At 41.8% G+C, this 27207-nt stretch overlaps 4 protein-coding genes across 6 annotated transcripts; 1 reads left to right on the plus strand and 3 right to left on the minus strand.

The window, feature by feature from the left end:
• Positions 1–3482: 3482 nt before the first annotated feature.
• On the minus strand, positions 3483–15952 carry sec31b (SEC31 homolog B, COPII coat complex component). 2 transcript variants are annotated; one of them, XM_080458223.1, is made up of 26 exons: positions 15837–15952; positions 13924–14157; positions 13339–13534; positions 13162–13257; positions 12181–12321; positions 11889–12031; positions 11661–11760; positions 11409–11570; positions 11006–11158; positions 10687–10917; positions 10518–10592; positions 10330–10422; positions 10136–10247; positions 9867–10045; positions 9642–9768; positions 9375–9520; positions 8890–9063; positions 8652–8795; positions 8390–8567; positions 7918–8313; positions 7743–7781; positions 6919–6977; positions 6600–6725; positions 6401–6520; positions 6247–6318; positions 3483–5145 (listed from the first exon to the last, which is right to left on the minus strand). In XM_080458223.1, the coding sequence occupies exons 2-26, from the start codon at positions 14124–14126 to the stop codon at positions 4966–4968; spliced, it is 3645 nt and encodes a 1214-aa protein (XP_080314349.1). In that variant the 5' UTR covers positions 14127–14157; positions 15837–15952; the 3' UTR covers positions 3483–4965. The 2 variants fall into 2 exon arrangements, with proteins under 2 accessions (XP_080314349.1, XP_080314350.1); XM_080458224.1 differs by lacking the exon at positions 7743–7781.
• Positions 15953–16182: 230 nt separating this feature from the next.
• On the minus strand, positions 16183–19545 carry ndufb8 (NADH:ubiquinone oxidoreductase subunit B8). The gene is made up of 5 exons (XM_080461489.1): positions 19434–19545; positions 19098–19224; positions 18433–18532; positions 16868–17023; positions 16183–16335 (listed from the first exon to the last, which is right to left on the minus strand). Exons 1-5 carry the CDS (start codon positions 19522–19524, stop codon positions 16243–16245), a joined length of 567 nt encoding a protein of 188 aa, XP_080317615.1. The 5' UTR covers positions 19525–19545; the 3' UTR covers positions 16183–16242.
• A 1045-nt stretch (positions 19546–20590) lies between these two features.
• Positions 20591–22191, minus strand: gpx9 (glutathione peroxidase 9; the record flags this gene model as incomplete). The annotated part of the gene is made up of 5 exons (XM_080485699.1): positions 20591–20648; positions 20744–20874; positions 21013–21143; positions 21854–21947; positions 22060–22191. 5 exons carry the CDS (start codon positions 22189–22191, stop codon positions 20591–20593), a joined length of 546 nt encoding a protein of 181 aa, XP_080341825.1.
• A 1348-nt stretch (positions 22192–23539) lies between these two features.
• Positions 23540–26093, plus strand: fbxl15 (F-box and leucine-rich repeat protein 15). Of its 2 annotated transcripts, none has more exons than XM_080477359.1 (5): positions 23540–23698; positions 24008–24170; positions 24282–24784; positions 24908–25136; positions 25254–26093. In XM_080477359.1, exons 1-4 carry the CDS (start codon positions 23673–23675, stop codon positions 25095–25097), a joined length of 882 nt encoding a protein of 293 aa, XP_080333485.1. In that variant the 5' UTR covers positions 23540–23672; the 3' UTR covers positions 25098–25136; positions 25254–26093. The 2 variants fall into 2 exon arrangements, with proteins under 2 accessions (XP_080333485.1, XP_080333484.1); XM_080477358.1 differs by having other exon boundaries at positions 23542–23698; positions 24005–24170.
• The last annotated feature ends 1114 nt before the right edge of the window (positions 26094–27207 follow it).

Below are 27207 nucleotides of genomic sequence, written 5' to 3' on the forward strand. Positions count from 1 at the left end.
GATTTAACCTGCCCCGATGGATAGTCCGTACGAAATGTTCTCAAGCGGAAAAGGCGCCGTTACAGGAACGTTAGAGAACCAAACCCGAAAAATATCACAAGGCAAATCCAAACGACTCCCGCTGCGGTCCACGGCGCCAAAATCTGCATTTTCCCGAAGACGAGGAGCATCGGGAGGGTTTTCAGTCCGAACATGTCAGATCTCATGTGTACTCTATTCTGAAATAAAAATTCACAATATTTTCAATACACTCGTACTTCCATGAACAGTCGTTGATCTTCTTTTATTCCGGGCTTCCCTTTTTTTCTGTGTCGTGAACCAACAGGAGTGGTTATATTAGCCTCTTAGTGCAGCGTTGTGCTCCAGACTCCAGGATCTTTAATGTTGCTTATTCACATGATCGAAATTCCACGATTGCTGGTTGTTGAGCTGATTGTTTTTTAATTGGTTTTCCACGTTTACAGATGGGAGAAGAATATCACGAACGTTAAAGGAGCCGCAGGTTGAAATGGAACAATCTGCTGCGCCGCTTTTAGCCCCGTGTCAATCAATGATGACTAAACCGAGTAGGAGTTCAAGGAGGACGTGGCTCAAAGAAAAAGGCAGGATTCAGTCCACAACAACTATTTTATTCTACAACAAGTCTTTCTGGGATAGGTCTGCAGACTTCTGAAAAATATAGCTGGACTTGTGGGACTTTCTGCTCCCTGGCCAGTTCTTTGCCTTAAGTGGTAAAGAGCTCGTGTGGTGCTGCTGCTGCTGCCATGAGTGCACACGTCAAATATATCTCTTCCATTTAATACAGCTGTTATTAGCTCCTGCAGGGTTTACACAGGGGGGAGAGGAATGTCTGACCAGCCTGCTGAACACAGTCTACTTCGTATTACATCACACCGAGGGGAGTTTGAGAGATATGTTGAAGTTTAAAGAGGTTTTGATCCACCTCTTGGGTTAAAATTAGGTTAAACTCTTAAAGTCACTATGCAGCAATTTATTCAGTCTTAAATGATTTGGGTTTTTATCAAAAAATATTTTTAATTATTGCACTACAATATAGCCACCATGTCCAAGTGAACATTAACGTTACCCATAAAAGGAATATAAGTTATATGTACTTTTATTACAAGGAGAAAAAGTAAGTAAGAAGCAGGGCAACAGTAAAACATGTAGTAGTTTATGTTATGAGGACTAAACTAAAAAGTGGTTCATACTCCAGATAAGAGTTTCTGTGAGGAGTTTGAATGTTCTAACTTTATGTATGTTTGGATTTTTGTTATTTGAGGTGAATTGTTGACGATTGTGATTGTGAGTGTGTGTCTGTGACCCCTGGCATGTATAGAATAGAATAGCAATTTTACTGTCACTGTCACCAGTACAAAGAGATTAAAAAGTGCTCACCCATCTGTGCATCATAAAAACAATAAATGTACAAATAAAAACTGTTAAAATATAAAAATTGAGGGATAGAAACAGATGCTCATCACTCATACGCACGTGAAGCATTGATTATTAATGTTAAAGGTGGATTTGTTGACGTTCTAATGGAAGAAATGAAGAAACACTAAATAAAAGACAAGTTATATCATTTGCAATCAAAATGCGGCTCTGAGTCCCTGTAAACACAACCTGTTCTTTCACACAGAGCTGATCTGCATCATGAACACGTCTCTGATATCCGGGATCCATCCAGCACGTGGCAGCTGAGTCAGCGCGCGGAGGGCCGCCACAGCGTGAGTCAGTGTGATGGGAGGTGAAGTTGCGCTACACACACCACCATCACCCCACTCTCTCGCGACATGCTCGCGGTTACTGCAGGTCAAACCCCCCCCCCCTAAAAATAAAATCATCCGGGCCACGCGGCTCGCGGTCTGACCGCGCGCGGCCAATCAGCGGCCAGGTGCTGACTTGTGATTCTGCGGGACCAATGAACGCACGAGAGGAGTCACCTGTGTGAGGCCGCGCGCTGCCGCAGGCTCATTAAAACCTGAGCTCTGAAGCGCTGATTGATTGAAGCCCAAAATAGAAAAAATAAAAAAAATAAATCATCCAACATGATCAGACTTTGGTTCATTTTGAAAAGCGACTTGTGGAGATTGTTAGGAAACAGCATCGCACATAATGGAGAGCATCTGCTGTTTAACGTGACTCAATAAAAGACCACATTCAGTACATGAAGCGTGCATTTCAACGTATTGTTTTATTAACGATAGTAGGCATGTACACACCGTATACCAGGGCGGCCAAACACACTTAAGTTCATTTCATCCTGAACTGGCCGGACTGGTAAAATAGTGCCATAATAGCCTTTAAATTCAAAATGTCAACTTCTTTGTTGTGGCGCAGAGTAAACTGAATCAGGATCAGAAAACTTTATTGTCATTGCCATAAAACATTGAAGCCTTGTTTGCTGTAATCAGACCTCTTGCATGTGAATAGGAAAAAAAGATAAAAGAATTGAGTATAAAAATAGTATAAAAACAGGTTCATGCGATCGCGCTGTATGTGGCTGAATGGTGCAGCAGTGTAAACATGATGCAAATGTCTTTATATGCGATGATAAATGACTACAATTTTAACATAAAGCCAATTTTAATGATACTTTCTGGTAAAAAAAAAAATTCTAATAAATACAGTGAAATGTCCAAAAGACTTTTATATGTTTTCACACATTCACCCTGACCGCAGGGCTTTAGGACTCATGTGAGTTAATCTTCAATAATCTCGGTTTTTCAGGGTTGTGTTGCATCTGTTACTCTCAAGACATTTGTTAAAAATAAATAAATCAATGTTTTCTTTGAAATTGCCTCGTGCCGGCCGGCTTTGGGCCACAGACCTCATGTTTGACACCCCTGCTGTGTACTCTATATACTCACCATGTGTTTACTGTATATCATTAGTGTCTATCTATCAGTCAGAATATCTTAATGAACACTGAGCTGATTGGGAGGCAGTTGGTCGTTTCACAGCAGTATCACATATCAGAGCATCTTCCACCCGACTCACGTCGACACATGAACCGATGTGGTCGCGTCAAGGCGGTTCTCTTTTTCCCCCTCAGAATTCTACAGACAACACTCCATAATGGCAATATGAAAAACGTTTTGGGAGGTTTTAACTAATCTATGTAAAGTATGTTTTTATACAGGCTTTGCTCTATTTGTTGATGCACCTTTGGCAGCGATTACAGCCTCAGTTCGTGGTTTATTTGGCGCCACAAGTTTGACCAGAGCTGAATTTTGAATGTGAATATTTATGTACATATAATTTCCTTTAAAAAATACATTTTAATTTTCTATTTTTCACAATGTCCATACTTTAAAGTTGCATTTACCAGCAGTTTAGTGACCTAGTAAGTCATAATGTTTTGCTATTTATATACCGATTCTGAATTAAAAAATCAACTAATGTAATCCATAAGTAAATGGGTAAAATCCCAACATGAAACAGTTGTTTTCAAACTAAAGACGCAACTTATTAATGGATGCATGGATTTTATTCAATTTCAAACAGCTCCTCAAAAAGTCCCAAATTGTCGAACTGACAAGTTTTACAAAGTGAATTCATAAAAGGTAGATTATTGATCACACAAGTCTGCAGCTCTTCAGCCTCTCGTCTGGAGTCACTGGAACCTTCACGGAACTACATCTTAGTCTACATTTTGATTGATCATTAGAATGTTTTTTTTGTTTTTTTTTAAAGACCTATGTTTGGACCGTGGAGGAAAAGATTCCAAAAACTTATTTTTAAAAATGTTTATTGTTAATGTTTATTAAAAATGAAAAAGAAAAATGGGTGCTAAAAGATCCAAGTCAAGTCAACACGTCTGAAGACTTTAAAAGCTTTAAAGTGAGATTTTATTGGAAAAAAGATACCGAAATGAGCAAAGTAAGCAACATGGATTGTATAAATATCTGTGCAACCAAAATGGGCACCAAGAGGCACTTTACTGCCTTCTGCTGCCGCGACACACCAAACAATCCAGCTTTATGTCCAGCCGCAAACCTCAGGGAATCTTCTTCCGCACTTGTAATTTGTCAGTTCATTTAAGTTGTATCATTATTATTTGTTGTAAACTAAAACGAACTATGAAATAGAAGGAGAGGGAAAAAAAAAAACGTGCTGAAAATCTGCTGTTTCAAAGGGAAAAGGCTGCAGCCAAGAGGAGTGAGAGCGGATTTAACAGAGACGGAAGAGGCGAGGTTGTGAATTCATTCTGTAGTTTGTTGTACAAACATGCCAACTGAAGTAAATCTGGGGAGGAAGAAAAAAAAATTTCACACGAGCCGTCGGGACATATTGTACCAGTGATGGGGTTAAGACAAAATAAAGGGTTGAGGAAAAAAGAGCGAGTCGACAATCTCTCTCTGACATTCTTCTGCAGTGCTTTGGCCCAAAATAATGACAAAAAAAAACAAAAAAAAAAACAAACAACCCCTCATGGCACAACTGAATTGGACAGTCTGTTACAGCAGGTGAGATCAACCAAAGATCCTGGGACAGTGTTGTAGAAATGCTGCTCGTCGTGAAATCGTCCAGAGGAGGAGTTTTTCGGGTATTCTTCCCATTTCAAAATAAACACCAGGAAGTGAAACCCAAAGTTTAATCCTCACGATTTCCCCTCCGCCGTCTGAGGCGAGAGCTGCAGAGCGAAGACGCCTCCACACTTTGAAACAGCTGCTTTATATACTACATCAAGTTGAATTTTACAGACTCACAACTTTCAGGATACATTCAGCATTTTTTTTTTTTTTGTAAAATTACCACATACATCGACATAGCTCTACCAAAAAAAAAAAAATAAAACAAAAAAAAGAACCCACCTCACTACCCCAAATCAGCCAAGTTCTCTCTGAAAAGAACGCGTGCGGAGTGATAAAGACCGCGATCATTGGGTGGAATAGAAATAAATACATATATAACAACATGATAACACTGAATTGTGAGTGGGTGGTGTCGGGGGACGGTTTAGACGCCCAGCTTGTTGGCGATGGTCATGACCACCTTGAGGATGGGCATGAAGGCGGAGATCTCGCTGAAGTTGCTGCTGCTGACCACCTGGGTGTGGACCTCCAGGCCCCGCTGGTAGTTCTGGCTCGCCACGCAGCGGCTGATCTCGTGGAGCCCGTTCAGGATGTTGTGGGACAGCTGAAAGGCGGAGAGCAACGAGCATCAGATGCTTGGGAGGAAAAACAACCGTATTGGATAGTGGAGACACTTGAGCCGAGCTGTAACTCTTCACTCAGCAACTATAGAGATTTATCTGGATTATGTCGCCCCCTGGAGGATTGGGAGTGATTCTGTCCACATCGTAACCCTGCTGGACTCACTACAGCGATCCAGCCTCGGAATAACTTTCCTATATTTTGGAAGTTATTCTTCCTGACACACTCTTGGGGACATCCACAGGATAAAAAGAACAAAAAGTGCCTGAACTGCATTTATCCTTTAGTGCTCTTTGGTATTGATGTTTATTTCTACCTTAAGAGGCTGTTGAAGGTCTTCATTAAACAACAACACTGTTCTCCCAGATGTTTTTTATTTTTTTTTAACAGAGCCACTGAAGAGAAAAAAATATTTGGAGGTTAAAAAAAACAAAAAAAACCTCATGCACTTAAAAAAAAAAAAAAAAAAAAAAAAAAAGAAGTCAAAAACTGAAGTCGAGACTTTTTGGTTTTAGGGCCACTGACAAATAAATATGTAAAAAAAAAAATCCTCATGAGAAAAAGGTCGAAAATCGAAGTCAAGATTGTGTTATGAACGCTTCCAGCTTGTATTAAAAAAAAAATCTTGACTTTGATTTTTGCCTTTTTTTTTTTTTTTAACTGATTTTTTTCTTCGAATTTCCTAATGGTCTCTTGGAGCAAAACGTTTTTACCCCCTTCAGACCGTTGTCACCAAGACGATGAAGATTTCAACATGGCTGCTCACAGTCGTTGACATAAATAATGTTAAACTGTAGTTTTGACTGTATGAACGCTCTGCTGTGAGTGTATGTAGTTGCTTTTTGATCCATTTAGATTTATACTGGAGGACTGAGCACAAGAAACGGCTTTAAATTTTACAGTTGATGATTTGTTTTTATTTAAGTTTTGCGAAAACCTTTTTCCAGACAGTTAAGTCGACACGTTTCACTAACCACACTCATTTGAATGTACAATGATTAAACAGGCGTGATTGGATACTTGTTCCTCAGTGATTCATGACGGCAGAATTAGCTCTACTAGTATATACTTTGAATATCCTTACCGATTGTTCTCTCAGTTTATCGTACAGGTGTCCCAAACGTTTGGCCGCGTCGTCCAGTTTTCTTTTCGTTTGCTGAAAAATTCATGATTCTTGGTCACTTCTTCCGTCGTTTCACAGAAAAAGCCTCAACACATCGGGTGATGGTGCGACTCACCGGGTCTCCTGCGGCGAGCTGGCAGCGCTGCACCAGGCCGTCGAAGGTGGATTTAAGCACCATGTGCTCGGCGGGGATTTCTTTCTGCTCCACCCGCTCCGCCGGCAGCTGCTGGAGGAGCTGGTGGAGCAAACCACGATGACACGGTTTGTCGTTTTGCAATGGGAGTCGGGACAACAGCCCCTCGCCGGGTACCCACCTGCACAGTCGGCTCCTGGGGGGCTCCCGGTGGGACTTGGGCGTGGCCGTGGGGCTGAGGGGCCTCCGCCGGGAATCCCATCACCGGGGCTGTGATGGGGGCTGGTGGAGTGTAGTTATCAGGGACCTGCCCAAACAACACCTCAAACATTATTAAACGCCGCAAAAAAAAGCCGTTTAACAGTTTATATTTTACCAACACAGTAAAACAAAAGTACAGTTATAAATCAGTTTGTAGGCGTTTTTGTCTGACAGCTAATTAGAAATTCAAATATTGTAGTGATTAGACAGAATTTTGCCGGCGATAACTGCAGGGACACCTTCTTCTTCCTCGGCATGCCTCGTACTGCCGGTGGATCATTCCAGCCCTCCTGAGGTCCTACGTGAAAAGAAGAGGCATCAGAAAGAGGCTGCATTTTCCCTGTAGAACAACACACACGTTCATTTTCTCTGACCCAAAGTTAGTCGGCAATACGAAACACGGGCAGGTGAACACGGGTTAATATTTGAGCACATTCACACAGAATCAATATCGTCACCGTGATCACTCCATGAAAGCAGAACCAAGCTGAAAAAGGAACTCATATGTACCATTTGAGCTCAAGCGTGCGTCAGCTTTGAGTGTGACCAAACGGTCACCCGAGCTCATAAAAGAAACACACAAAACAAAACCAAAAGGTTGTCATATCCGATTCTGGAATCGTTGGTTTTGTTTACCGCGTTTAAGCCATTAAGACCGGAGGCAACATTTGCAAGTAATCCTTCAGGGTTACTTGCCGCTTGAGAGCAAAACGTGACGTGATTTTAAGTTTTCTCACGCGGGCCGCCGCAGGTAATGATGCATTTTAAGAGTCACCACTCTTTCGAATAATGACATGAATCCATTGACGCAGTATTTTGAGAATGAGAGGATGGCGTCCGTGTTGTTTCAAGTCTCGATGGGTTCATGCTCACACGCAACAGAAGCACCGTCTCTCAAGACTCTACATTTCCCTCAGGCATTGGACCGCACAAGCAACCACAGAGATACCACGAGAAGATCCATTTAGGAATCATTTATTCTTGTGGTATTTGATCTTTGTCATTCTGTGGATAGTTTGGCAACCCCCCCCCAAAATTCCATATTCAGACCTAACCCTGTCACCTTGAGGGTCACACTGGGAATTCAGCCAGGGAAAGTGTCCTGCAAGTCAAAAAGGGAGTGACAGCTGAGTAGGAGTAAAAAAACAAAGAAACAAACAAACATCCCTTCTGAGAAGAATTCAACAAATAAGAGTAGAAGCAGTCAGAATGAATGGAAGCGCTGTCGCAGTGTGTACCTGTAGGAGGAGGAGCAACAGGGGCAGGGAAGGGCTTTGCAGCCGGAGCTCCGGGGCCTCCTTGTGGATACCCGGATCCCAGAGGAGCGTAGGAACCAGACGCCATGGGCGGCGCCGGCCCCTGGCCGTGGAGGGCCCCGGGGTACATGGGAACTGGAGCTCCAGGTTGAGAACTAGGCTGCATGAGGCCCGAAGGCACAGAGGTAGACGGCATCAAGCCTGTTGGTGGCAGTCCGGGGCTGGGCATGGGGGGGACGCCTCCGGGTGTGGAGGTCGACGGTGGAGGTTGAGGTCCGGACAGATTAGCAGCTGGCATAGAAGGACCCGGTGGGGAGTAGGCTAAAGGTCCGCCGGTGGACATGGGCTGAGGCTGGAATGGCTGGTGAGGAAGGAAGCCTGGCGAAAGACGCAAACGGGTTATTATGTCCAACACGACTGGGAGATTCAATCAAGACTGAGCTGGTTGGCGCACCTGGAGCCGCGGCTGGGTGTTGAGGGTAAGAAGGCCTCAGAGCAGGACGGGTCGCACTGGGTGGCAGTACATGAGAAGACGGTGGCAGACCAGACCCAGGGGCAGTGGGACGAGCCTGAGGGGTAAAAATCGACGGCATGGGAGGCTGCTGCTGTGGAGCAGAAGGCTGGTACTGATTCTAAGGACGAGAAATGAAAAGAATGTCATTTTAAGTGCATAATGAGCTGAACGCGTCCATCACACAGCGTTGATAAATCTCTACCATCATTTGTGCTTTTGGAGCAGGAATCTGAGCTGCAGACGCAGGCCTTGCAGTGGACACGCCGCCTCTGTTTGGAGGGTGCTGCCCAATAGCAGCTTCTCCCTGAGCATGAAACAGCCTGTCTCTCAGCATCATGATCCCGGGCTGAAAAACAAAACAACAACTGCTCAGTATCAGCTTATTTCCAACCAAACACATGACTTTAGGCGATGATAGAATTCTGCGTATTTTGTTTTACCTGGTCTGAGTTCTCAGGCAGATAAGTCATGGCGGTGGTGAGGCTGCCCTCTGCAGCCAGGATGCCGGCGTAGCAGGTCAGTTTCTCGGCCAGGATGGGGCTCTGAACCGCCACTTCGCTGTTACGCAGGCGTTCGATTGACTTTCGCAGCATCATGACCTTTTCAACGAGATCCTTTCAAAAGACAAAGAGATCACTTCTTCATAAACGGCCAGGCCGGCTTGGGTTAGGGTGAGAAAGCAACCATTTCTTAATAATTAAACTTAAACTCGTTCAAGTTAAAAAAAACATGAATTACATTTGTGAAGAAGCTTGTTGTGGTAGTGTCACTTAAACACTATTTTGTTCATGTAAACGTCATACTAAACCTAATAAAAGCCGAAGTTACCTCAAAAAGGGAACAGAAACTCACATTTATAGTACAGCCATAAAAAAACCCTGAATAAATCCAGAAGTTGTTGTCCTGGAAGAGATGAAATGTTTACCTCCAGACCGAGAGGAGAGTTGCAGTCTCTGTGCAAGGCCCAGCACTCCACTAGTTTCTCAATGTTTCCAGAGCAGATGTAACAAAGACAAGCTTGCAGGCATCGCTTTTCTGTCCCCTCGCACTCCAACCGGCTTCCCAGGGTATCTACAAGAACCGACAAGAGAATATCACTCATTAAACTGAGAGGATGAGCACGAAACATTTCTCTTTGAAGCGAGTACGACGACTCGTCGTATTTCTGAGCTTGTAGTCGAGAACAACTCACCACAGAGATGAGCGAAGTCCTCGGGGTGAGCGTAGGTCAGCAAAGCAGCAAGAGCCTCCTTCCAGTTGTCCAGCTCGCAGCTCTGTACGATGTCTCTCCAGTTCTGGGTGACCACTGACGATATCAGCTATTGGTGGAGACAAATTCATCACCATATGATTAAAAAAAAAAAAAAAGACACCCCCGCTCCTGCATGGACTGAAATGCAGTGAAAACTCCTCTCACCATTGAAATGCTGTTTTTTTGCTTGCTCAGGTATTTTTGCTGGGTTTTCTTGAGCAGCTCCTCTCCCCCGCTGATAGACAGCAGGATGGCCTCAGCGTAGCGCCCGTCATTAAGACACAGATCCACGGCTCCCTCAAAGTTACCAACCAGAAGCGCCTGGCTTATCAGTCCGTCGGTATCTACAAGAGAGAGTGGCAATCAGTCCGGAGAGGGAACCGGATGGCTTACAGGTGAAACACTGGACTGGATTGGATGTGAGGGATACTTACCACAGGATACAGGGATCTGGAAGTTGGAGTTATCCTTCGGGGTTTGACTGAAGAAGTCAGCGGGGGACACAGATCCTGAGGTTCTGGCATCGGCTGCTGCATCGTCAGACCTCTGCACGGGACAAAGATTGCTGTACGGTGAGCAGGAGCCCCAGAGAACGATCAGGGAGGGTGTTTTGTGTGAACTTGCTGACCTCAGTGGTGAGTCGCTGCATCTTCTCCGCCAGATCTTTGGCATCGACTCCATGTCCATTTGGTTGAAAACTCTTCCCCAGGCATTTTGAAATCTGAATCAGTTCCAACATTTTTACAGTTAAGACATACTCAAGAGTTTTGGAGCATTAATTAGGACTATTTTTTATTGACTTAAAAAGCTGAATACCTTTCTCTCCAGTTCGTCTTTGCTGAAACCCAAAAGCCTGAGGAATTTGACGCGAGCTTCATCCTCAAAATTAACCTACAATCCAAAGAAATTAATTAGCTTATATCTAGAAAACACAATCATGATTGACTGACAGCTGTTTTGATGTGTCACTATGAGAAGAGCCCACCAGAAGGAACTTCCATATGTCCTGCTCAGCGTCTGACTTGGCGCTCTGGATCTTGGCCTGGCAGTAGTTGTTGAAGGAGCCCGCCTGCAGCGCCGCCTGCAGCTCCCGAGAGCGCTGGAGGAACTCCGTCTCCGTGGTAACCTGGCTCACAACCACTTGTCTGGGGACAGGCTGGGGGCTCTGCGCCGGAGGCAGCTTGGGACTCTCAAAGGTTATCAGCTTTCCACCGAACTGGGAAGCAAACGGCAAAGACATCATGACGAAACAACTAAATGTCCTTATTCACACACGTTCATGCAGAACGTTTCAGTGTACTTACAGCGAAGGAAGCTCCGACCGGCCTGCGTATCCACTTCGGCGGCTTCTTCAGAGGGGGGATTATGGTGTCTTGAGCTTTCGGCTGTGGAACTTGTAAGGGAGGCAGCACCTGCCCCGTCCCAAAGGGATCCATGGTATCAAAAGAGGAAGAGATCTATTGAAGGGAAACGGCATGTTAAAGCAGACTGAGGAGTTTCGGTTCCACTATTTGATAGAAAGACTCTTGATATTTAAAAAAATGAACCACAAACACACAAATGTTTAGATATTTAAATGAATGTGTGTGTATTTTATGTTAAAAAAAAAAAAGTAGTTGAGGTCACTTCCTTCACTTTAGCACCATCTTGTGGACCAACCTGGTAAGTTACATGGATTTCAGAATTTAATATATTTCATAGTCTTACCTTATCAGCTGTGCTTTGTTGCTGAGCCTTCAAGCTCCCCCCCATCACCGAGTAAACCGTGATTCTCCCATCAAACGATGCGGCTGAAAGCAGGGCGGGATTCCTGGGGCACCACTGGACATCGAAACACCACTGGTTCGTTGTTGGAAGCTCGTATATTACCTAAAATCAAGACACGACATCAGCCACAATCCAAACGAGTGACAACAGGAAATTCATGGGAAACGTGAAGCTGCGGGTGACGCCACTGACTTCTCCAGTGTTTGGATTCCAGCAGAGGATCCTGTTGTCTTTCGCACTACTCAGCAGGAGCTCAGAGTCCGCCTGGCTCCAGGATATGGACAGAATACCCCTACATAAAATAAATAAATAAATAAAAACACCAACGGAAGGATCATATGGAGAATTGTACAAAATTCAAAAAATAAAAAAACTGACCGAGCTTGACAGAGATCTTTTTTTTTTTTTAATACGCCTCACCTTGTGTGGTTTTCAAGGACTTTAAGAGGTGACGTGGCAAAGCGCAGGTCCCACATTTGGATGACTGGCAGTCGGTCGTCTTCAGACGCCAACACCAACTGAGTGGCCACATCAGGGTGCCAGAGCATTCCTGAGCAGTGCATCTGAAAATCACATGACGGACCAGATCAAGGATTAAAAACTGGAGGCAACATTTGGTACAAGCTCTACTTTCCACTTCTTAATCTGTAAACATCACCCGATGGCAGGGTACACAGCTAGACACTCTGTATTTTGTATTAACGCCACCAACCCTGTTGCTGTGGTCACTGATCTTTATGATGGGCTCGTTCTTTCTCAGGTCCCACACGACGGCTTTCCCGCTGGGGTTGGCAGAGGCCAGGATGTGTTGAACCTGTCTGTTCCACGACACGACGCTGACGTCTTCTGCAGGCTGAGACACACGACAAAAGGTTTTACCGCCGACGGACAAGGTAAGATTAACTAAAGACAGTGTGTGGTTACATTTAAAATAAGTTGGAATTTATGTGTGTGTAACAGACTTGTGGAAGATGAGCTTTGAGAAAGTGCAAATGTAAACCTTTTTTTTTTTTAAGCTGTGCAAAACACAAACCCCTTGTACTGGGACGTGGTATGTATGTGTGTATATATATATATATATATATATAGCTTTCAAAACAACTGCAGCTGAAACAAAGTGCTGTATATAAATAGACATAAAACCTAAAGTGCAAACAATAAAAACGTCATAAAATACAAAACAATTTCACCAATATAAACAGGAGCAGAGTCTCAAGCAGGGTTTAAAGCCAAGGAATAAAAAAATGGGTCTTAACATTAGTTTTAAAAATAGGATTGAGATGAATTGAACAAAGCAATAAAGTCCTACATTTTTGAAATACTGGGATAATTGTTGTAAGTTAACTGCAAATATGTGTAGAAATCTGTGCAAGTAATGAAAGTTGATAAGAGAAAAGTGAAAGAGGAAGAACTGAAGTTTCATTTCTAGCTACAGCTGATGCACAATTTCTGCTTTTTTTTGTAAGATCGGTTTTAAACTTTGATTAAAAATAGATTTCAATTGATTTGTTTTTGATACAAACACTGTCTGCATACTTTTAACCAACCCGTCAGAGGAAGTAAACTATACAGCAAACAACCGAATGAACTGTACGTGTTACATTTGTGTTTTGTGAATCCACGTCGAAACAGCGAATCTACGCAACATTTGTTAATTTCATCGCCTCTCTGTGATCGCCGCTCACATGCTCACCTGGGATTTTGCTCCTGGCGTCATCGGGCTGCTGAAGTTGTTCAGGTCCCAGATATAGATCTCTGAATCATTTGCGCCGGATGCCAGGAGATTACTCTGAGAGGGAAAATCAATTATTAAGGGTCACCAGGACGTGTGACTGTGATGAACTGCGGGAGAAAATCCGTCCAGTTTTACCTGAAATGGGTTGAAATCGAGCGCTCGGATCGGCCCTGTATGCTTCTCAGACTGTCCCACTACCGTGTCTGCGCCAGAGCTTATTATGGCCTCTGGGTTATAGACCGTCAACGCGCCATTCTCACTCCCAGCGACCAGTCGTCCCCCAGTACCATCTGCTCCCATTCCAAAGTTGACCCATACGATGCTGTGCAACCTGTGGGATACGAAAGGAAGAGTGACATCTTTGCTCCCAATGACAATCTGGCTGCGCTTTTAAAAAGAAATCAGAAGTAACCGAGTGTTGCTATATTTGGAATGCATTAGTTTTATAGCCATGGATCAAAAAGAATAAATAAAAATAAGCCACTGCAACTAAAGGTTCAATCTTTGTTACAAGACAGGGCTTCATTTTCTGGCTGATGCAACTTCTGCTGAAAAGCCTTGAAACGCTCTGATAAGGAATTTACGCTGGCAACCACTCAAGTGGGGGCGCGTCTGTGACGAATGATAACAGTAAAGTGGAATAAATAAATCAAAATAAGCAGAGAATCACACCCAGCCGCGCCGCCGAGCCGGGCCACTGGTATGAACTGCTCTAATCACCTGTTCGTTGTGGGTAAAGACCCTTTGAGGTGCATGTCCAGAGACGGGTCGGAAAAATCCATCGCGAATATCTCTATGGCAGCGGTGGTGTTGAAGGAAGCGTCGAGCTGCTGCGCCGACGTCCCCAAGGCCAGGCAGATGGGATGGTGTCCGGCCGGACTCCACGCCTGGTGGGCTGTCCTCTGGATCTCCTTCAGCCTCATCTTTCTATTTCAGGTGCTCGAGTTTCAAATCCTGGACAGTTAAAAAAAGATTCAACTTTAGATCAACGAGAAAACACTTATTAGCAGATTCACTGCACTTAATAGACCTAATGTACTACATAATGTAAGGCTGTGGCAAAAGAGACGGCCCTTATCAACAGGATCCATTCCTGATGCCACAATCTTAATAAGGTTTGTCGTTGTTTTCTGTGTGAACTCCATGTCTTTTCAATAAACACTTCTTGCATCTGAGATGATTAGTTTGTCTTGCACAGATATGATGGCAATATAAATCAGAGAAGGGAGTAATAATCGCAGATAACCTTCTCTTCCACGTGGTCAAGTTGATAACGCCAACCGAGGGTTCTGCAACCTTTATGGCCAGAACAGACGTTTCTGTCACTTTCAACCAAATCAAATTTAACTGGCGCCGCAAAACACATTTAACCTTCTAAACGAGGCAAACGCAGCTCTTATAGTTTTATCTATAGTTTTGATGCAAGAACAAAAACTATGTTGTGTTTCATTTATGACGTTTCGATTGCAGTTTCGGATTGTGAACATTTCATTACATTTTCGACTGTTTTTGTACCTTTCAACCTTACAATTTTTACATTTTATCCCTTTTTTAAACCATTTTTTCTTTTAAAAATCCTACTCATTTTAGATTTTTAAAAATAAAACTGGTTTACCTGGGGGTTTTTCCCACCACATTTCTTGGGATGTTAGCAATTTTTTCCTATTTTAAGCATTTCAGTTGTACCTTCTTTTTTTTTTTTAGAAGCCCTTTAAAGGTACACGTTCATCTGAAAATGACCTTGTGTGTACAGAAAAAGAAAACAAGATTGATTTAAGTATAATTTTGTGAGAGGTTCCGGGAGGCTCCAGAACTGCAGGTTACAGACTCCTGATTACTAATAGAATACTTGCTTTACTGAACATGAAATTAGAATCTAACCTAAAAAGAAAAAAACGTTATCAGACACTAAAATCGAGTTTCTTCGTTGTTTTTGCGTCCTACAAAGGCACGGTGGCTTTAATTGTTTTACTGTACATTTTTTTTTAATCAATCAAATGCTTCGATACACACAGTGGACAAAGTATATAATAGGTATAATCCGCACAGAAAATAAAGCCACTTCAAGAGCCAATGATAAGACATGTTACTGAAGGTGGTAGTTTGCAGTATTAACACGTCTACTCACTTTAACAGGGAACCACCCTGACCAGCGCACTACTACCACTGTTACCTAAAGCGTCAACATTTCACACCCGATCACCAAACATGTACTTGGACATTATAAATAACCGCCGTGGGGAAGTTTTTATTCACCCACAGGTTAATTTCCACAACCAGACGAGCTCGTCGGGAAGGAACCTGATAGGTAGTTTAGCTCATGTTTAGCATTTTCAACGTGAACGCTCGCCGCTAAATGTTCCCTCTAAAATCAGGAAATACGATCACTGGGTGATTAAAATCCCTTAATCTGATGTCGGATCGTCCACCAACCCGCAGCATTACACGATTTAAAACGAGCAGATGAGTAACCAGGCCGTTTAAACTCGATGTTGATGCTAACTAGCTAGCCGACAGTCAGCCGCCACCCTGTGAGCTTAATTCAACTGGAAAATAAAAGATCATCCGCTTTAGGACATTTTTAAACTTCACTGCGGTAAGTAAGACCGGGGCGTCGAGGGGGGGAAACTTACGTCGGGGGTCTTTATCAGCACTTGAGTGTCCGCATCTACAGCAGAGTGGAGATAGTTGGGAGCTAGGCTAAGCAGCTCAGATGGATCCGAGCGGAGAGCTATGCCGTGTTGTCACTACGCTACGGTGGCCCGGATGGACACTTTTCATTTTGACGCGACCTGAAGTAACCTCGGTCTCTAAAAACCCAACGGGGGGAGCATCTATAAATGTCCCCCCTCCCGAACGATGTGATCACACTCTACACTTCCTATGTAAAATTAACGATCCAACCATCTATAGTGTAGTGTGAAAAAAATAATCTATTTTCAATATAGAAAAACACAAGAACAACATATATACTTTTTTAGGGTTTGGTAGGTTTTTATTCTCAGAAATATATACACAAGTACAGTTGTATTTTGAAAGTTAGATTTCATAATTTTTAACTTCCTCCGGTTGCTTCTCGGGGTTTCCGCCTCTCTCCAAGTGCAGGTTATTGTAAGGGTATTGCTTCGGTGCCTGAAACAGAGAAAAACATTTTAAGAACACTTTAATTCTGAAACAAACACATTTCATATATATTTCTATATGAATGGTATTTAACAAAAGCTGCAGATATTATATAAATTAAACTGAACAGAGTGAGAATGAAAGCGATGTAAAATAAATATGTAAAGTACGTAAAAAATATTTGAAATATTTAGAAAACGTACTTAATACAAATCACAAAACAATAACTGTTGAAAAAGCTAAAGTTATGGGATGTGAGCCATCATAGATTGGGGAGTTTGGATCATTAGAATCAGCATTGTATGTTTGCTATTTCTTCTCAACGAAAATTCTGTTCAAAGTTCAGTGAATTATGAATATTTCAACAACTGGACTGGAGGCAGCCAACGAGTTGTCTGCTTCTACATGTCTGCTGCACCGGAATGACAATAAGTGAAAAAGGAACTTTTTCATGTGCACCGAAAAATAAATGTCCAGAGAGCATGCAAGTCCACTGAACAAAAGGCATCAACTCATTTTTTTTGAGGTGGGAAACACTCACAACAGGCTGGTAAGACGGCATCAACTCCCCAAGGTAGAACATGAACAGCATGAAGCCAAGGAATCCTAGCAGGTGTTTGGACATGGTGGACCAAGACACGGGGCTGGGAGATGTGTCCACACGGTTCCTAGTGTACATGTCAAAATCCCAATGCATCTGAAAGCAGAAGAAACGGTAAGTAATTGTCAGGAAATTGTTTAATGTAACGACAATATCAAATGACTACTGCAGAGAATAAATTGTGCCATTGAGTAACCGATGAGCACACAGACAGACGACCTTAAATTCATGACATTACATGGGTACATTATAAACAACAAACCTACAGAGTTGCAGCCACACAGACTAGATGTAATTACCCATCTATAACAGTGCTGTCAGCGAGGGCCAGATTTGATAATGTGAATGTGTTTTTTTTATTTATTTTTTTACATTTTGTATGTCCCCAAAAGATACGACATTGTAGGTCAGAAGGTGCAGTTCATATATAATCTCACTTTAAGCCACGGTTGGTGCTGGACAGGACTTTGAATGTACTGATCTATACATAAGCATAACTCAGTCTGAGAGGTTGACTTCTATTGTTTTTAACATTTTTACTTATTTTTATTGCTTTATTTTGTTTTTATCTGTACTGTCTGTGCACAGTACTTTGACACACTGTGTTGTTTTTAAAGTGCTCTATAAATAAAGTTAGTAGTAGTAGTAGTAGTAGTAGTAGTAGTAGTAGTAGTAGCCCTCAATTTACACGGTGCAGTGTCATTTGTGCTGCTGCAAATTTGATAAAACTGTTTTTGAAAACGATTTAGAGCAATGGACAATAGAGCTGTATGGGTTATTAACTTACAGTAGCTGAGTTGAACTTTTTTATCAAATTTTCTTCTGATAAATCACAAACAATATTGGCATTTGTCTTCATCGTATTCTCTTATATAGAATACAATTTTTTTAACATCTTAGTACAGAAACTGAAAAAGACGAAACAAAAAGGCAAATACTGAGCAACGAATAAATAAAACACATTTGGTTCTCAGTCTGGGTGATTTGTAAGTCTATGAGACAAGGCGTCACACAAAAAACATACAACAGTCATAAACAATCTCTCTCATCGGCCAACTTAAGCTTTTTCTGACACTTTTCACAATTAGTTTATTTATTTTTTTATTTTTGTTTAAAGGTGAGTTGTTGAATAGTCCTACATTTTGTTTGGATGTTGGAATTTTTTTTTTTTTTTTTGCGAGTGTGCTTTAAAAAACATCTTGACAACAATAAGAAACACTTCTGATTTAATAGAATATTTACCACAAAGTAAAAATATTGTCTTATTTAAAAGGAGGAAGAATGAACTCAAATGGTTTCTTATAAAAGTCTTTCTGAGGACATATTTAACTAATGGACCTTTAATAACCTGTACTCCTTTTCAACTTACCTATCAAGTAAATCAAATAATATAAGCATCTCTATTTGTACTTATGCTTCATCTCTCTATCCAGTGACCTGTGTGCAAAAACTACAAACATAGTGAAAAAAACAAACACAAAAAACAAACAGATCAGCATTTTTACCGGCTCTCCCCAGTTCCTCCTCAGGTCAGGATGGTCCCATTTGTAGTAAGGGTCTCTCTCATGCTGAGATCTGTCCTGTAACTTTGGATAGTCACCAAATCTGCAAAAGCAGAGTGACAACGTATGAATGTCTTCAAAGTAATACTCATCTAAAAGTAAAGCATTGCAACGGAATTGCTAAAGAAATTCTGGAGAGGAGCTGAACGGGACTCAAGCATGATGCGGAGTTTATTACAGAAGATCGATCGTGAGAGAATTCTGCAAGGGCGGTACTTCAAAGATGACTTGCTATTCCAATTATGAGGAAAATGCATTCATTAAGGGACCAGGAGAATTAAGATAAGGATGTGTATGGACCGTGTGCGGATGCTTTGTCTCAGTTAGAACATGATGGCATGTCTTGAGGGATAAAGTTGACGGCCTTCAGACTGTATGATTCCTGTCAATGTCACAAAATGGAGCAAACTGTCCATCATGTGATGAAAGAGCTGAAAGTGTAGATAGTCTCAGAATTTAGATAGGATTTATATGGAAGAGTGACAGACAGAGACATAGTTTTTTTCTATTCAAGAGTTTACACACACACCACCAGCATCTACACATGGCCTTTTCAAAATCTTCCTGGAAGCAATCGGTGAAGGATTCATTCCAAATCAGAGACTCACCCCTCGCCGTTGTCTGGGTATGGTTCATAGTCTTCCACCCTCATGTTGTACTTCTTCGCGGCGGCAGCCCTCTCCTCGGGAGTCTTCGGATAAGGACCAGGGAGATCATTCTTCGTAAAACCAGAGGCTGAAAGAGACACCAGTACAAACATTTAACTGAGTCGTGGTATTCTCTCGGTCGTTATTTACGTTCACAACAGCGGCGGTCGCTGTTAGCCGGAGCTAACGTTAGCATGTCAAGGTTACACTCAGCAGACTAATATAACATCAATTTCTGGCCTTTGCTTCGGGGGGATTTTATCACACTACTAATACTTAAGCAAAAACACAACCCACCTGCTCTGGAGGCCGAGAGGAGGGCTGAAATACCCGTCCCTCTTCCACCGGAGAGAGACTGGGCCAAACGTCGGAACCCGACACCCGCCATGTTTCCTGGCACCTCGACAGTGCGCATGCGCACGCGGAATGGTAAGGGTCCCGACAAGGTCCAATTCCAATATAGACCTAAAACTTACAATTAGCGAATTACAAGTTTTATATCGATATCGAATTGGACTTTGAATTCTTTAAACAGATTTACAAAAAACATTGTATATTGGGGATCGGCGTACTGTCTCTAAATGATTGTGTATCTGAGTGTGTATGAAAAAACTATACATACATTTATTCTTTATATATGTTTGTGTATGTAAACACACACACACACACACACACACACACACACACACACACACACACACACACACACACACACACACACACACACACACCTTTCACTGTTACTGGTAACGGATTGATACTTATTTAATTTTATTGATACCATATTGATACTTTTTCACTCTTAATGGTACTTTATTGATACTTTTGTACTGTAACTGGTAAATGATTGCTATTTTTAAATCAGTTTATCTGGTATCCTATTGATACATTTTCACTTTTATTGATACTCTCACTTCTTAAACTCTTTCTTCATAATCTTGTTATTCACTACAAATCCTTTTTTTTCACTCTGCCAGTCCTTAAATTCTTTTTAAACTACCCCTCTTTAAACTTTTTAAACTACCCGTCATTAAACTGTTTTCTAAAGAAAGGTTCTTTAGCTTTTTTCAAACAGGAGAGGAGAAGAGATGATTACAGGAGTGAGGGACATTAGTGTGACAATACATTTATATTTAATACAGTAAACAATTTAGGCACTTCTTGCCCAGTTGGACATTTATTGCCAAGTGAACTTCTCAACTTCACAATAAAATCAGTGACAACATAATTGCCATAACTACTTGAGTAGTGATCAACAGTGTTTATTCATCCGTCACATTACATAGAACCAAGAGAGAAAAACTCCTTGAGTGGCTAAAGGGTACTTGTCCTCAGAGTGAATGCACTGAAGCTCTGAGGCCTGTTCCCCTTCTCATCAGATCCAGCTCAGCTGCACACGGGCATTTACTGGGGGATCGTCACTCTGCCACTGATGAAAAATGGAAGAAAGTCAATCAGAGAACTTGTGCTATGTCCTTCTCCACTTTCTCAATGGGGCAGTGAAGTTCATACCTGCAGCAAAAAGGGAAAGCTTTAGATCATCAATAACAATCAAAACAGATGAATTGTATATATTACATAAAGTCATCCAATGCTTATGAATGTACCTTTTGAAGGGCAACCCGTCTGCGGTAATGAGAAACTTCTCGAAATTCCAACGAATGTCATTGACTTTGATTGGGGACCAGTAGAATTTCTTTATGTCTCCTATTACAAGGTTCACAAATGACAAAGATTCCTGTGGCGAACAAGAGATGACATGGTGTCTGGGTTTTGAGGGTTGCGGTGCTCGCAGACAAATATAACCATAGGTCATAATTCTCTTCTATGACCTAATAATCTTATATAATCATAATGTGATTCATAAACACTTTACCTTCAAAAATGTGAAAAGGGGATCTTCATTCAATCCGTTCACTTCCACCTTGGCAAAGACAGGAAACTTTGGCACAAACCCGCCTCCAGGTCTCACGTACTTCAGAATATTGAGAGTTTCATGATTCACCTCTACCAAAAAATTAAGAGTTATTTCAATGTATGTCAATGTATAGAAATCGAAATGTATATATCAAAAGCTGTGCCCTTAAAATAACTTGCCAAAAGTAAGAACACAATCAAACAAACAATGCAAGGAATATTTGGATGTAGTACCAAAGTGCCAAAACTTTATATCACCAGCATAGATGTTATATCAAAAATATTTTGAAATACTAAAGTAAAGAAAACTAAACTGACTGACTTATATAATCTTTTTTTTTAACATATTGATGATGGTCGGAGTAAAGCTAAACTTTATAACAATATAATAGGCTGTAGTTTATTTGTCATTAAAAAGGTTCATATGATTAATCTAGATTTTAAAATGAATAGTGTATTGTGATCAGTCGTGTACAAAAATATAAATACAATGACATTGTCTTGTTTTCTACTCAACAATAACTCTGTGTGGAATGTAGGGCTCTTAGCTTCTTTTAGAATAAAACAATTGGGTTTTGGTGTTTCAAGAGAAAAAAACTTAACAGAAGTGGTTTAATATTCAACATATATTTAGTTTTATAAACTCATTAAATTGTTAAACTGATGGAACTCGACAAAACACAACAGATATATATAAATGTGGATTAATAAATAGTGTAGTATTTCAGTCTGTAGAGGGTAGAACAAGTCTTTCATTGCAGTACTTTAGTAAATGTACTACAGAGTGTTGCTATGCCTACCGGGTGACTGAAGACCGAACTGGTTACAAGAGAATCCTAACACAGTGAAGTTGAGGTCACCAAACATTTCCATCAGTGCATTCAGTCGGTGGTACTGAGAGAGCGGGACAAAAATCAAACACCGTCAATAAAACACTTGAACAGGTTATGAGTTATGAGACAGTGTGGCCTGTCCGCAATCAATCAGTCCTCCTGTAAATTATTACCTCCTCTATTGTTGACCCTCAGAAGGTGGCAACGTTAACAATGAGAAGCACTTTACCCCTGAAGCTACTGAGCGGAACCAGCTGTCCATCCAGGGTCTCAGCAGAGAAATCATAGATTGATTTGTTTGCCATGCTTGTTCTTTAGCTGGGGTACGGCTCTGCAGTCAGTCAAGAGTGAGTATTCACTCCCGCTATCTGTTGGCTCGTCTCATTCACTGAAACATAACTCATGGGTCAGCAATTGTTCAGCATGACTGACCTCATTGTTCCACTGGGCAGAGGTGAGCTGGCGGGACGGACAACATGTGTAGGAAGAGTACCTGCTAATACAGTGGTATTCTTTCTGACATCAATAATATCACAGTTAGCATAAATAAAATAAAATGAGTTGGAATAATATAATAATGTGTTAATGACAAAGTTATCACTCTTAACAACCGAAAGTTTAAAAAGGTCTCATATTACCATAAAGCGTGGTCCTCAAGGTAGAAAAAGAAACTTTTACAGTAGTTGCACCAAATAAACTGAGTACGTAAAACTGATTAGATGTGACTTCATTTGACAGGCACTTTTAGTCTCTGAGATGGTTCAAGGATCTGAGGGGGTGCACTTTAATGTTCTGTTCTTTTCTTCTCTGTTACTGTTCATAACCATAACCAGTATAATTTGTTTTTAAAACATAAAAAATAAATAGAAAATCCTGGAAGGGCAAAAGCAAAATCGACAAAATCAGCTGGACTTTTTACAGCCATGCTTCCCTATGACCTTGAATGACAATGGCAGTGTATACTGTATGTGAAAAATAGTACCTTTCCAAATAAAAAGAGAACAAAATAAAATAAAATCCAAAACAAACAATGTGCTTGCTCTCATCTTTTACTTGATTTTGTGGGAAAACAATACATTTGTGGATGTACAATTGACATTTATTCTGGAGTTTAAGAGCTATTACAGTGTAATGAATGTGTCTTTGTTGTGTAGCATATTCCTGTACATTTATATATTTATCTATACACTCATTAGCCACTGTTTCCTGATAAGATTTTTATTCAGGCTACATTTAACCAACATGGTAATAAGTATTGTATAGTTTGATGATTTAAGTTGTGTTGATAAAACCAAGTATTCTCTGCATGAATTAAAATCAAAGTTAGTTTCCTAAAACAAAATATTAAAGTAGTTATGTATTAATAATAACCAAGGGTTTCTATGATACTACCAATACGTCAATGTATAACAACATTACATACGCGAACCCGGAAATTTACGACTGGTGCATTCAATGTTCCTTGTAAACGACATGATTATGATATTCCCTTTATTCATATGCGTCTTGTAAACTTAATTATAAATGAAAAACATTATCACCACTGAGTGTCGTCTTGACACGGGCTTTTGACTTAATTCAAGTTTTTTACCTTTAAGTCCTCTTTTGTTTGCGAAACTCAATCTCGTGTGAAGCTGCTTGGCCTACATTCTTCCCACAGCCCCTGAATGCAGCACTATGCCTGGGTTACACCTTAAACGACTCGCAAGATGCTAAAAGAAAATAGGTTATTCGGGTGTCTATGTAAAGAACGGTGCTTTTGTAAAAACGCAGTATAATATCAGAGATGGAGGAAGAAGCCACGATCGGACCGTAAGTGCTCGCTGAAGGGGAGTTTAGTGTTTAAAAAGCGGCTGGTTCAGTAGCCCCGGCAGGCTAGCTGCTCTGCTAACAGCGTAACAACGAGCAGCCGGATGAGACGAGATGTTTCCTCCAGTCATGTATTGCATTGATTTAACTCTGTGTGACACGGGTTTTACATATATTTCGTATCTTTTCCCCTTCTGATCCTGACCCTAGAAAGCAGTTGTTAACGCTCCACCTGTGTTCATGGCTGTTAATGGAGCAACATGACCGTCGGTGTCAAAGTTCTCCCCTAACAAAGTTTTGCGCCTTCAGCAGATCGTGTCACCTTCTGGACCTGCCCTGGGAGGATGTGCTTGTTCCGCACATTCTGTGTTATTTGCCACTGCAACACCTTGTCAGCCTGCAGAGGGTGAGCAAGCAGTTCCACAGCCTCATCCAGGTGTATCTGGCCAACTTCAGGACTTTTAATCTCTCCCAGGTAAGTCGAGATGAGACAGTCATGCTATCCATAACATGCATCAAGCTGCATTTGTGGCCGGAAGTCATACTCACGTGAAGGGATCCTGTTTGCTTCACTTGTCATGTCCAGATAGGACCGTGCATTCCCAGAGAGGCGTTTTGCTCCATGTTAAAGGACAATAAGGTTCTGCAGAACCTGTCACTTCAGAACTGTTCAGACTGGGTGAGCGACAAGGAGCTGCTGCCGGTTGTCGGCCAAAACCAACATCTGCAGCGGGTAGACATGAGCGGATGCGCTTGGCTCACGCGCCACTCCCTGGTGGCTGTATCCTTGAGCTGCCTGCACCTCCAGCACCTCGGCCTGGCCCACTGCGAATGGGTGGACAGCCTGTCCCTGCGCAGCCTGGCGGACCACTGCGGGGGGCTGCAGTCGATTGACCTCACCGCCTGTCGCCAGCTGAAGGACGACGCCATCTGCTACCTGGCCAAGAAATGCTTGGAGTTGAGGTCTCTATCACTGGCAGTCAACGCCAACATTACCGATGAGTCGGTGGAGGAGGTGGCCAAGAACTGCAGGGGCCTGGAGCAGCTGGACCTGACGGGTTGCCTGCGGGTCAGGAACCAGTCCATAAGGTACATCATATCTTATTTTCAAGTGTTTTCCAGCTGACTTTGTGTCATCACTCGCCACACTTTGTCGCGTGCCGCCTCACTTGTTCACTCATCCATGCCAACTTCCGCACGCTGCGCCTACAGGACTCTGGCGGAGTATTGCCCGAAGCTGCAGTCCCTGAAGGTGAACCACTGTCACAACGTGACAGAGTCGAGCCTCGATCCTTTACGGAAGCGCAACGTGGCGATCGATGTTGAGCCGCCGCTACAGAGGGCGCTGGTACTTCTTCAGGATGTGCTGGGGTTCGCTCCCTTTATCAACCTCCAAATATGACACCAACGGCAAACCTGCCTGTTCGACAGGAGCTCAAAGGTGGATACGAAGTACATGCACGACACGAGTGTCTGAACAATTTAGTTTTGATAAGACTGACATGCACAGTAATGGTCAACAATTTGTCACCAACACATTTCTTCTTTTTTTTTACAGGTTTTCTCTGGGAGAGCAAAACCTTCCATCTGTGTTGCACAGACACGCTTTGCTCTTAAAAAAAGAAATGTCAAGAAAGTGTAAGAAGACTTGGATGTATTGCACACAATGATGTGTGTTAAAATGATGCAAATACGCGACGGAACTCAAAATAAGTGTAATTTTGCAAAGGACTGCAACAAGGAAAGCCATGTACTTTGAAGAACTGCTGCCTCGTGTCCAACAGATGTCACTGCACTGCCCCGTAATCATTCGGTGTTGTTATGGTGTGACTTTACAAATGAGTAATTCTAACCAAAGTACAGTGTATTTATTGTTTTGCTGTTGTTTTTGTTTTTCTTAAAAGTGCAAAGCAGTTATCTTATGTTTCAATTCGGAACATTTTAAAATGTTTGAGTTTAATTGAACATTTACTTTTGCATGTGTGTGCCAGCTTAAAGAGTCAGTTCATTCAAGCCACGCAAATATTTCTCTCACATACTATTACTTCCGTGTGCAGACACATGGAAACCAGACCCAGAACTTGAATGCAATTCCATTTCGAAATGTCCTGAGTGCTCAGGATCAATCACAAACCTTCTCGTTTTCGCCTTTTCTGTCCGACTCCTTGCATGGCTACTTGTCGCCAGAGCTAAACGGGGAATCGTACTGTCCGCGATGTGGGTGAACTAACCCTTTAATCCAGCCCGCCAATAAATTAATAGCCTTAGTATTTGTTTGAAATACTCAAAAGACTGTTTTCCATTGACGTTTGCAGGAAGAACCTGTTGAAATGGTCCTAATCTGTGATACAATGTCTGAATTATGTAAGAAATAATAAAATTGTAAAATACCACGAGCAATTAAGTTTTTTTTTTTTTTTCTTTGCAGTTTAATGCTTGAGCTCCCCTTTTTGAATGCTTAATGTATATACTGCATGGATATTGAGCAAGATTACACATTGAGGTAAAACCTTTTTATAAGGTCCTGTCTCATTATAAGTTAAATAATTGAATGGAGAAAAAAAAAAAAAAATCATTAAACGTAGGGTTAGTTTATTTTTCTGAATGTCTCTTTTCCATTGGATACACAAAGAAAAGATGGTTAAAAACACTTTTCAAGTGTAAGTAAAGGGTTTTTTAAGCAAATGAATTGGCCTGATTACATTTCTTGACAGATGGAAAAATGTTCACTCTAATGAGCCAGGCACACATTGTCATCCATTCTTTCAGCTTCTTAAGCTGTGAAAATTACCCTAATTTTGCTTTAATATGCAACCTACTGTGAGAAGCACAGTTTTCCCCCGCGATCATCCAGTATGAGTGGATACTGGTAAAGCTTTGCAGTTGTTTAGTTAAAGATGAGCCTTTTATTGTTCGCTTGATTCGCTTCCTATTAAATAAACCGCCACGAGATGGCAGCAATGAGTCGAGATATTTATCAGCCTGATTGTGTATGAGAGGCCACGTGAAGCTCTCAACACGTCAAAGTGGCACCTTACAGTTGTAATGTGTCCTGTTGCAATGTCGAGAGATAAAATACATAATCCAAATTTAATTATTTCCAGGATTTTGCAGTGTGACTGTTTTGCAGGCTGATTGAGGAAAAAAAAAAAAAAAGTTGTATGCTTTTGTTAAAACCTGATGCAGTGGATGGATGCACTGAGACTAAACACTGTTTCCCTTTGTTGTTACGGCTACGTGTTAGAAAAAGCTCCCGCGGTTTCCTCTGGTGGTCCAATTGGCAGACTATATTGTAACTTGTCTCTGTGACAACACAACAGGTCTATTTTCCACTTGATGGCATGGTTTACCCCATCTGCTGCATGCTGTCCACAAGCTGAATCCGCACCCAGAGAGTTGTGTTCGGTGGGGCTTCAGGGATCGAGCAGCATCCTTCTGTTGGCTGTGCTGATCATCATATCGTTCCGCTGTCCCTCTGAGGAAGCTCCACAGTGTCATTAGTCATAAGGTAA

This window comes from Lipophrys pholis, assembly GCF_963383615.2.
Source record: "Lipophrys pholis genome assembly, chromosome: 1".
Taxonomy (NCBI): Eukaryota; Metazoa; Chordata; class Actinopteri; order Blenniiformes; family Blenniidae; genus Lipophrys; species Lipophrys pholis.

Coding starts and splice junctions, on each gene's coding strand:
- sec31b (XM_080458223.1), bottom strand. CDS start 14,126: ATGAGGCTGAAGGAGATCCAGAGGACAGCCCACCAGGCGTGGAGTCCG. Junction 11,761..11,888: donor GTCCTTGAAAACCACACAAG/GTGAGGCGTATT, acceptor TATTTTATGTAG/GGGTATTCTGTCCATATCCT. Junction 10,046..10,135: donor CCAGATCCCTGTATCCTGTG/GTAAGTATCCCT, acceptor TCTCTCTTGTAG/ATACCGACGGACTGATAAGC.
- ndufb8 (XM_080461489.1), bottom strand. CDS start 19,524: ATGGCGGGTGTCGGGTTCCGACGTTTGGCCCAGTCTCTCTCCGGTGGA. Junction 19,225..19,433: donor CCTCTCGGCCTCCAGAGCAG/GTGGGTTGTGTT, acceptor TGTCTCTTTCAG/CCTCTGGTTTTACGAAGAAT. Junction 16,336..16,867: donor TGCCGTCTTACCAGCCTGTT/GTGAGTGTTTCC, acceptor TCTCTGTTTCAG/GCACCGAAGCAATACCCTTA.
- fbxl15 (XM_080477358.1), top strand. CDS start 23,673: ATGGAGGAAGAAGCCACGATCGGACC. Junction 24,171..24,281: donor GGACTTTTAATCTCTCCCAG/GTAAGTCGAGAT, acceptor TGTCATGTCCAG/ATAGGACCGTGCATTCCCAG. Junction 24,785..24,907: donor GTCAGGAACCAGTCCATAAG/GTACATCATATC, acceptor CTGCGCCTACAG/GACTCTGGCGGAGTATTGCC.